Source organism: Lonchura striata, chromosome Z (genome assembly GCF_050655825.1).
Source record: "Lonchura striata isolate lonStrDom1 chromosome Z, ASM5065582v1, whole genome shotgun sequence".
Lineage (NCBI taxonomy): Eukaryota > Metazoa > Chordata > Aves > Passeriformes > Estrildidae > Lonchura > Lonchura striata.
Genome location: NC_140740.1, coordinates 7,204,527 through 7,215,365, shown reverse-complemented (window position 1 = coordinate 7,215,365; position 10,839 = coordinate 7,204,527). Strand labels below are relative to the sequence as shown.

General features: G+C 47.1%; 2 protein-coding genes and 1 long non-coding RNA gene across 3 annotated transcripts in view; 2 read left to right on the top strand and 1 right to left on the bottom strand.

Annotated features, from left to right (window-relative positions):
• The first annotated feature begins 3,052 nt into the window (after positions 1 to 3,052).
• On the top strand, positions 3,053 to 9,632 carry LOC146763608 (uncharacterized). The gene is made up of 4 exons (XM_085566125.1): positions 3,053 to 5,874; positions 8,402 to 8,489; positions 8,612 to 8,751; positions 9,438 to 9,632. The coding sequence occupies exons 2-4, from the start codon at positions 8,474 to 8,476 to the stop codon at positions 9,630 to 9,632; spliced, it is 351 nt and encodes a 116-aa protein (XP_085422251.1). The 5' UTR covers positions 3,053 to 5,874; positions 8,402 to 8,473.
• On the bottom strand, positions 8,372 to 10,687 carry LOC146763607 (uncharacterized). Its single transcript, XR_014951068.1, has 2 exons — positions 10,332 to 10,687; positions 8,372 to 10,212 (listed from the first exon to the last, which is right to left on the bottom strand). It is a non-coding gene; the product is annotated as an uncharacterized LOC146763607 (long non-coding RNA).
• Positions 10,086 to 10,839, top strand: part of WDR36 (WD repeat domain 36) — a 32,951-nt gene continuing 32,197 nt past the window's right edge. Inside the window, exon 1 of the mRNA XM_085566122.1 lies at positions 10,086 to 10,218. The gene's annotated coding sequence lies outside the window, so the exon portion shown is untranslated. The remainder of the gene's footprint in view (positions 10,219 to 10,839) is intronic.

The window sequence follows — 10,839 nt, the reverse complement described above, 5'->3', positions numbered from 1 at the left end:
GCTCTTCATTCCCTGAGCTCAACCCTCTGCTAAAATAAACTTGTCTTGGGTTCATACGCTGTGTTGATGCCTCTTCTATGTACTACATTTCCTCATCATACAGAACTTGTGGAAAATGTTTCCTTCTAGTCAAGCTATGACTACAACTAACCAACACCAGCAGCAGGTCTGGACTGGTGTTTCCTGCTGGGAATGGGTGCAAAAGACTCAGCATTCGTCACTTTCTGTCCTTCACTCAGACTGGCTGCTATTAGTGGATATGCTAGGCTTGAGCATGCAAGAGGAAAGTTAAAGACAGAGAACTGGGAAGCATTTGGGTTATCTGGAAGCAGACTTGTGGAGAGAGCAGGAAGGAGTGGCAGCAAGACTGAGAGAGCAGGTGTGTGCCTGCAGCTAGGCTGGGGCACAGGATATAGCTCAGGGCCTGCAGGCAGGGAATATACAGGGATGTGGTGTATGCCCAGGTCTTGGAATGGTCATGAAATTCCCAACAGCCATAATATAATATGTGAATAAGGTGAAAAGGATATGCACATTTTACCTGAATTCCAGCTTTCTTAGCCTCACTCATTCTAAGTTACCTTATCCAATGGGCTACCCAGGTGGCTTTTGAGATAGTTTTATCTTGAAGCACACATCAGGTCAGCTAGTGAAAGAATTACTAGCAGGAAGGAGGGCAGCTCTGGCAGGATGCAAAATCTCCATTCCCATGCTCCAGTCCCTCCAGGAGTGATGCCAAAGGAGCTTCAACTTTTGGAAGGGAGGCAGCAGCTCCTTGCATTGCTAGTCTGGGCTGTAGACTGAGTGGGACAGGCTGCTCTCCTCTCCATGTGCAGGACATGTTGGGCTGGCAAGCAAGAAAGCTACAAATGCAGAACCAAAGAGTGAACACCAGTGCTTTCAGTACAGATATTCCTACAACTTTCCCAGGCTCACAACTAAGGTCATCAACGCAGTGATGTGTAAGGTGGTGTCATTTGCTGTCGCTTCCCGTAGTCTTCCCCTTCCCTTATCTTCAGACCATGGGTCATTTGCAATGATGCAAATCCAAGATCATGAGATGGCTCCTTTAGGGGTCCCTTTTGGGACTGGTGCTATTTAATATCTTCACTAGTGACACAGATTAAAGGATTGAGTGCATACAGCAAATCTGCAGCCAACAGCCAGCTGAGTGGTGCAGCTGACACTCCTGAGGCACAGGATGCCATCCAGAGGGATCTGGACAAGCTCGAGCAGTGGCCCTTGGGAATCCCATGAGGTTTAACAAGGCCAAGTGCTGGTGCTGCACCTGGGTCAGGGCAATCCCTGGTGCCAGCCCAGGCTGGGGATGAGCAGACCGAGAGCAGCCCTGCCCTGAAGGACTTGGGGGTGCTGTGGGTGAGAGCTGGGCACGAGCCAGCCATGGGCACTCCCGGCCCAGAGAGCCAAGTGTGTCCTGGGCTGCACCCAGAGCCCCGTGGGCACAGGGCAGGGAGGGGATTCTGCCCCTCTGCCCTGCTCTGGTGAGACCCCACCTGCAGAGCTGCCTCCAGCTCTGGGGTCCCAGCACAGCAAGGACATGGAGCTGCTGAGAGAGTCCAGAGGAGGCACCAAGGTGAGCAGAGGGATGGAGCACCTCTGCTCTGAGGAAAGGCTGAGAGAATGGAGATTGTTCAGCCTGGAGAAGAGAAAGCTTTGAGATGACCTCCCAGTCCCTGAAGGGACTCCACAAGAAGGATGGAGAGGGACTTTTTACAAGAGCATGAAGTGACAGGACAGGCGAGAACGTCTTCAAACTGCAAAAAGGTAGGTTTAGATTAGATATTAGAAAGAAATTATTTACTGAGAAAGTGGTGAGGCCTTGGCATAGGTTGCTCAGAGACGTTGCGGATGCCCTATCCCTGAAGTGTTCAAGGCCAGGTTGGATGGGGCTTGGAGCATCCTGGTCTAGTGGAAAGTGTCCCCATCCATGGCAGGGAGTTTGAAACCAGATGATATTTAAGGTCTTGTCCAAGCCATGCCATTCTCTGATACTATAATTATTTGATATGCTATTAAAATAGACATCTGGGTAGAGGCCTTCCTATATGGTGTGAGTATTGCTGGGATATGCAATAACTGAGCAGCAGCATTGAGAATTGCAGTTCTGAGCGACTATACTTTAAATCATGAGTACAGTGAGAGCTGGACATCCTCTTTGTTCCAGTTACCAGGAATTTCCATTTGCTTTCCCTGGGGCTACACTACATCTATGTCTTTACTCCACTTGGCAGACTTTCTTGGCAAAATATAGTTCAGCATTATTTACATGCAGAAGATTTCTGGCATATTGCTCTTTCTGAGAGTAGAGAGAGAGAAAACACAGCTAACTTCCCTATTCTCTTAACAAATTATAAAGCATATTGTAGTTGGATGAGGTGAAATGGATTGCTGATTTTGAAGAAGCTTAATTGTGATTGTTTTGCAGCCCTTGAAATACAGCAGCTTAATCCCGTTTTTATCTAAACCTTCTGGTATTGTCTAGCCTCACTTCAAGTTTTTACTGAAACAGCACTAAGGCATGAGTTTGTCAACACTGTGCTTCAATTAGAAGATAAGAAACAAGATAATGGCAAGATAAGAAACTGTCTGTAGCAAGTTGTTTATAATATTAAGGTTAGGTTGCTCTCCTTGGTGAATGTGATATCTTGGTATTTGTAAGATCTAATCCTTTCATTCAACCACACGACTGTTAAATAATGTACTTATTTTGCTAATACCTGTGAGAAAAAAAAGTACAAATGTCTATTTTGCTTTTCACTGCCCTTTCATTATATTGGTAATGTCAAAGTCATTGCAGCATTAGTCTTATATTCCTGTTAAAAAGTGTGCAACTAAAATATTCAGAAGCATTTTATAAAGTCAGCATTGCTCAAAGTCAACGTAAGCAGCAAAGTGAATAGAAGAGAAAACAGGGGAGCAGGGACATGCTATTTGTTGATTTTTAAAAGCGATCAGTTGCTGATCAGAAAAATGAAATGCTATTAAGCAGTCAACATTTCTAGTTTATATATATATATATATATATATATATATATATATATATATAAAATTCTTCCATTTCTCCAGAAGTTATAGATCCTGTGGTTGATCAAGGTAAGGATGTCCTTTCAGTTTCACTCCTTTCAATAACATGGAGATTGACTTTCCCAAGAACTCAGAGTTTTTAATTCACCTTGTTGAGTAAGTGCCTCAGGGTATTTGCCTTGACAAAACACATCAATAATTCAACTGGCTTTCTACTGAAATAATTCTTGGATGAGACAAACCTCACATATTTGGCAAAATATTTCAAATGTGGGAAACTGGTTTTTCCTCATTTTTTCTAGCCAGAAAATTCTTGACCTCCCTTACTAAATGTGGTGGCTTCAAAGCAAGGATCTGAAGGAAAAATTTTTGTGTTGAGATTCCTCACCCTGCTTTAGTGGTTTAAAAGTATTTCTTATACAGTCAGGCATATCCAGTTGCAACAACAGCCAGTGGATACCCAATTCTAATGCAAAGTTCATTATACTTCAGCAGTGTGTTGAGAGTTGTTTAAAGTTTGAAGCGATGGTTTCCTTTTGTTCAGATTTTACACAGTGGACATGACCAAAGTACTTCCATATGCTCCTTTCAATTTATCCTTAAATACTACATTTCAAAGCACAGGACACTAAGTTTCAATGTAAGTATATTAATTTTGAGAGAGAAGAATGCTGGCATTATATTAGAGTACTAATGAAAAAAAGGATAAAAATAATGGCAGCACTGTTTTAATGCATTTTCATTAACTCAGGAAATGCAAGACAAAATTCAAGGAAAGTTAAATGTGTTAATAAGTCATGATCACACAAGACAAAAAAAATCTTAACAGTCTTAAGTCAGATGAGCCGAAAATACCCAGAACCATGACATGGTTACAATTCTGATACATTAGGTTTTGTGAACCAGAATAGATGCAACTAATATTTTTTTAATTACTTCTCATGGGATTTTAAAAGATGAGGAGTGAGAAAAAACAAGGGAAGAGTTTAAAGGCAGGTAAAGTCTTCTCTACCCAAGAAAGATAAAAATTTTAAAAATAAGTATTTAATAATGGACTTGGAAAATTATTGGGACTGGATAAGAATAGAAGGGCAAAAGACTTAAGGCTGACAATGGCAATGTGGTAGCAAAAGATGCTTGGAGAGATAAAAAGAAGATGACAAGGGAACAGAGAACAGCAGAGACAAGTCTGTTTAACTCACAGACTACAATTCCTCAAGGGCCCCACTGTTAACCACAAGAGTGATGAGTCTTTGAAGCTTTTTCTGGCAATGAATCACTGTGACACCTCTAGGTAATATGCATTTTATATCTTCTAGCAACTGATATGCACATAGAATAACAGCTCTCCACTCTCATTTGTCAGCCTTGCTGGAAAGCATCTCAGCATGGCCCCAGAAGAATGGCCAGGGCAAGGTGGCCTTGGTTTGACTCCTGGTACTGAAACTTCTCATTTGGATGGGTGCTCAATTTCCAAAAGAGACAGGAAATTAATGCTATAAACAAATTGTACTGAGAAAAATGTGGTTGTGAAGCTTTTACAAGAGAGTGTGAGTCAGCAGTTGATGCTGTGGGACTTTAGGCAACCTGGATGTTCAAACTTCGGGGGTTTTTATGCACCCATGCAGAAGCCACCAGTGTGGGTAGATTGTGGGCAAGGTATTTTGTGTTCACCTCAGGACTCATGTGCCCAAGTCCTGCAGATGTGCTGATGGTCTAGACAACTGCTACCCAAAAAAATACCATCATGCGCCATGACCATATTAGATGAAAATGGTTAGGTTTTTATCCAGTAATGTGGACATACTCCTGTGTTTTGCCGTGTTTTGTCTTTTGACCTCTGGTGGAAGCTGAGGAGCACCAAAGGCAAGAACTGCTCGACCCTCTTAGTGCTGGTTTGTTCATTACCAGCCACCAGCTACCCCCAGGTGCTCCTGGTGGGGATATATACACCTTTTCCAAGTGGCATGAGGAGGTCATCACCAGCATTCACCTGCTGCTTGCTTCCAAGGAGGCAAGATCCTAAAGGGCAGCCAGCAAGTCTTGTGTGTCTGTGGCCAGGAGAAGTGGACTCTAAACATCATATAGGAATGTGGAAAAAAATTGTGGGCACCACTTATAAATTCCATTGTGTTGGAAATTATTATGTTTTAAAAGAAAAATATTTGCATCATTTTCTGAAATTAAATTATTTTAACAAAACCTTATGAAAAAATATGAGGCCACTGAGCTTTTTTCCCCATGATCTGTGCATGAAAGTTATCTCTAACATAATTTTCATGATTGCTGAGGTTTCCTGATGGTGGCATTCACACCTCCAAGCTGCAAAAGGCAGGGAATTCTTTGATTAGCTGGTTGGGTACTGAATTTTAAAAATTTCCAAATCCTATATATGCAAAGTATAAATATGTTAAGCATCCTGGATATAATGGCATTTCTGTAGTGGTGAGAGGTTTTAGGAAAGAATATATTACTCATGTTTATGAAAAAGAAAAGAAGCAAAAGGTTTGCCTTCCAGCTATATGTACCAAGATGTAAGAGTCAAAACTGGCTCAGCAAATACAAGCCAAAATAATAAATTATAATAAAATCCCATAAATATAACAATATTGGTTAGAAATGTCTACTAAAGTCAATTACTTCATGTTGTCTTTCTTCTTCTCCTCGTGAGTGCTGGAAGCAGTCCCACCCACAGATACCATCTCGACCTGCAGCAAAATAACAACTTCGATTTCTCAATCCCATCTTCCCATTACTCAAGCACCACCACAAATGTGAAGTCTTCAGTTCAACCAGGACACAGGGATTAAGGAGGAAAGCAGTTGTATTGTAAGTATAAAGATCCATCAGAAAAATGCCTCCTGACACTTTTTTTTCTTAATGGAAACCACTTCCAAGTCCCTTGAATTCGGTCAATTGCTCCAGTCAAAAGCTGCTGTCACAAGTGAGGCTGCCTGAAGCAAGTAAAAAGTTTTGAATTGTTACAGTTATAAAAATGAACAGATTTTTATAAAGTCCACTTTTGCCCCCTGCCTCTTTGGTACATATGCCAGTATTTGAACTTTTCTCTCTGAAGAATTTAAAATAGAAAACGAACACATATTCATCATAATTTGACATTTTGGAGGTTAGTGCTGCATGCAAATGAAAAGATTAGCAAAGTTCCTGAGATATACTATTTATTTACAGAAAGTTTCCGTTCAAAAAAAGAAAAAGGTGATTAAAGAATAAGCTAATTCCCTTTCTCCTAATAGACTTTCATTTTAATTTACTTACATGCATGTTTTCAATGCCAAATTGTCTTTTACAGCCACATGTATTTCTATTCCCTTCAAAAATCACATTTTTAAAAATTTGCTTATCTGAGTATATTGCCAGTGTCTTTTACATTTTGTTATGTCTTTGGAGACACAGAAATAAAAGCATGTGCATGCTACCAGTGATGGAAAATAATTTCAACCCGTTGTTATTTGCATTAAAATATAATTGTTCACTTTGTCTACACACAAGTTTAGTATGTCCTGTTTGGTAGGGGCAAATGAATACTTTTATTTAGCTATTCACAGGAGTTTGTGTGCTGCTCAGCAAAGACAAATGAACAATGAGAAGTAAAAAATAGCACGTTCCTCGACCTTAGATCAGTATTACACTGAATTCATGGCACAAATATGCTTTAATTGGCGATGATGCTGGTTCTCTGGTGTACAATAAAACTCACCTAAGGTAACCTCTGTGTTATGGTGCACCTCCAATTGCAAAGCTATTGAACAGATTCATCTTTTTATCAGCTTAGTAACTTCGCATTATCAAGTTCAAACATAAATCTTTGGAGAAAGACTAAAGCACGTGACTTTGCAAGTTAAGAAAACCCCTTCTAGAATATGAGAACAAGACATCCTTTAGGAAACTGGAATTTGTTTGGCAACAAATTGGCAACATTGTGAGAGCAATGCAAGTAAGCACCTTTTCAAGTGCTCTCGAGGGCTACCCAAGCAGAGCTGTGCAGGCACATCTCCATTAGTGCAATAGCTGTTAAAGCATGGATTTTGAAGCGTCAGTTATGACTAGAATTAGATGTACGGAAAAACAGACACCTACACACATTTACGGAGTCACAGGACTGCGGCCACGCTTTGAAACAGAGACCTGGGGGTTCCCAGCGGAGACCAGGGCGCTGCGGCCGCCTCTCGTCTCCCGCCCAGGGCTGCGAGACGCAGGACGAGAAGAAACAGAGGGACGGAGAGATCCAAGAGGAGAGCAGGGCGGGAACCCACTCAAGCGGACAGACACCCACTGATGACTAAGCTGCTCTGGCTGGTTCCCCCTGAGCCGGCCAGCGAGGCGCGTTGTCCCGCAGCATCCTTCCAGGGCTTCCCTCATGACTCATGCCGCAGGGAGCATTCCCCGAAAACGAGCACGCCCCCGGACGGGGCTTCCGCAGAGGCTCCCGAGGCACTTTTGAAACACTTCAGCAGGACCAGGAAACAGCTGGTGCCCAATGTGGCTGAGGTGCCGGTGCTGGCCGGAGAAAGGCTCCGGGGAATGAGGGAGGGAGCGGGACCATGCCTCCTTTTTAGCCGGCACCCCCGGCAGCCTGGCCGCCAATGCCCGCGGCAGACTGGCCCCCGACGTCCCTCTCATACCGATACCCTGTGCCCAGGGCAGCCTGTCTTTTGTCGTCCTGAACATCCCGATACCCCGTGCCCGGGGCAGCCAGTCAGTCCCGCGATGTCCTCCGCGTCCCGGTCCCCACTGCATTGTTAGCCAGGCTGTCCCCACGGCCGAGCAGCTGCTCCCCGCCTGCACTCCCCGCAGCCTAAGCAAGCGAAGGGACTCCCCCGGGGAAAGGGGTTTGTAAAATAAAACGTTCACCTTCGAGAGAAAAAAAAACCGCAATTGTAGACGGGGATGGAGGAACGACCACTATGCTCCAGTTACTCCCGCACTAGCGCGTTAAAATGATGCACTGGAGATGTCCCTGCAGCCTCAGTGTGGAGGGTATGCATGCCTACCCCCGGGCAGACCCTCGGCAGGTGTCCCGAAGCATTTTTTTCTCGCCTTCAAGAGAAAGTCGGTTTCACTGCAACAGTTCCCGCTGAAGTTGCACCCCACGTGTTTATGGAGAGGGCTACTCACACTTGTTTCAAACAGGATTGTCTGTTTCAAAGCCTTTGTGTTTTCTTTTGTTGTTGGGGTTTGGATGATATCTTTGATTATTATTCGTTATTCCGGTTTTATTTTCGAATCAGTGACACAACCTCAAGACTGAGTAATAATTATTTACAGTTCTGGAAAGAGGTGAAAGAGACGTCCAAATGAGCCCCGGTTATGGAATTGGAAACCTTTATTTCCGTAGGCGTACAGGTACATATATGAAGCCAGCAACGATCTGAAGCCCAGGAGGAGAAAAACAACGTGTAAAGACACCATGGATAATTACAACGGTAACCAACCAGTTTCTCTAGTGCTTCTGAAGCACGAGCATCCCTCTCTTCAGCTGTTTTTCGTGCCTTGTCGGGTCACGTAGTGGTGCAGGATAATTAACCTTTGGCTTTTTCTCACGCAGTCCTTTGTAGCTTGATCATCTTTCTTCAGATCGCCTTCTTACCGCGGGGGTCCACCTACAATTTCAGCCTCTGTAACCACGGCAAGATACAGGAGGATCTACTAAACGTTTTGGATGCAGACACAACCTTTACACAAGAGGTTGGTGCTTTCTCTGGTGGCATCGGAGGGAAACTGTCGGGATGGCACTGCCTACACGTTTTTACCCCTGACCACTGGCAGCTACTTTCTGAAAATCTCGGTTAGCAAGCCGGGAATTGGCTAGTTTAGTAAGCCGGTACCTGTGAAACAGGACCTTGAAATTATGTCCAGCTCTCCTCCGGTGACCTTCCTAAAATGTGCTTCGCTGAAGCTGGGACTGGCAGGGACGGAGAGCTGGAGCCCGAGCGGCCGCTGCCAGAGCTCTACCCGACCCTTCCCAGCACCTTGCAGACCCCTAGGACTGAAAGTCGCTTGTATAATGCTTCACCGACGCTGAAGATGGTGTCACGGTTACAAAGGTGATAAGTGGTTTAGAAGCTACGCGGAGGGCTCACACGCGCAGCCGGCCCTCAGCTCAAAGACCAGGCAGTGTTTTTCGGGGAAAGCAGCCCTGCCGCTGTCTCGGGCATCGCAGCCTGGAGCTGCCTAGCGCAGCCCAGCAGCGGCTGCCCCGCACGGCCGCCGCCCGACCCCCGCAGCCGCCCACACCCTGCGAGGCCCCGACGGGGCGGGGTGCGAGGCAGGAGGGATGTCGATAGCAGGGTGCCCGAGACAGGCTGGCAGCCGGCGAAGCGACCCCGTGGGACGTGGCTTTAACACGCATCCCCTTTGTTGTTTCCTTCCAGGAGCTACAACTCGACTTTCACACCTGCGAGGACGCGCCCTCCGAGCCGGCGGGCGAGCAGCTGTCCGAGGTTCGCCCCGGAGCGCACCCTTCCCGGCGGCTAGGTGGCATTCCCTTTCCAAAAAAAAAAAAAAAAAAAAGGGAAGAGGGGGGCAAGAAAGGGAGAAAGGGGTATAAGGGAATGGGGGAAAGGTAAGGGGGAGAAGGAGGGGGAGGGGAGGACGGGAAAAGAGAGGGGGAGAGGAAAGTGAGGGAGAGGGAAAGAAAGAGGACAGAAGGGGGCAAGCATGAGGAGCTTTATTATATCTTTGGAGTGGTGGATGGGCAGCCTCTTTTTAGGGATGCATGGGGAGGCGCTGAAGGGAAAAGGAGTTAAGGATCGTGACCGGCCCTCTGCTCGCAGGAATCCAGGCGGGCGGAGCGAGCGGGCCGGCTGCTGGAATGCCTCCTGGAGCGGGCGCGGGGATGCGGGGAGCGGCCCGAGCTGTGGCGCCTCACTCGGTCCGTCCTGAAGCACCATTGCCCCGGCTGCTGCGCCGCAGCGGAGGGTACTGCGGCAGCGCAGCGGGGCAGCCCCGGAGACAGCGCCGGGGGCGCCGCCGGGACGTCAAGCCCGGTCCCGTGCGACAAGAGCAAATCCCGGGAGCTGGTGGCGGTGTGGAGAAGCTACAACAACTTGGGATAGGAGGCCTGGGGGTGGCGCGGCTTTGCATTTTGCGTCCCCCGCCGGACTTCACTTGCATTGCCAGCCGTGCAGTCATAGCAACGGAGTCATCCTGCGGGTTGGTATGGGTTATTTTTAATACCATAATTTATTAAAAAAAACATGTATGTGGTAGTTACCACATACAAAACAAACACTACTACCACCACCACAAAAACTAAAAGCAGACACCTCGGGAAGTTCAGAGGCTCCAGATGCGGGTGTTTCGCGGGATGTGCCATCCGAGGTGAGCTCACCTCGCGCTCCGCTGCCGCCTCTGCGGCGGAGCCGCCCTCAACCGGGCCTGGTGCGTTGCGAGGGCAAAGGGGATAACGAAATGGAGAATAAAAGGGGATACGAAAATGAAGAATAAAAAGAGAGAGGAAAAAAAAACAGCAACAACAACAACAACTACAAAACAACGCGCAGTCGCGGCTGCGGGGAGTGCTTGTGGCAGAGCTGGCGGGGCGGGCGCGGGCCGGGCGGAGCAGCGCGGGGCAGCGCGGGGCGGGGCAGCGCGGGGCGGAGCAGCGCGGGGCCGGGCGGGGCGGAGCAGCGCGGGGCAGCGCGGGGCCGGGCGGGGCGGAGCAGCGCGGGGCCGGGCGGAGCAGCGCGGGGCGGAGCAGCGCGGGGCGGGGCGGAGCAGCGCGGGGCCGGGCGGAGCAGCGCGGGGCCGGGCGGAGCAGCGCGGGGCGGGGCA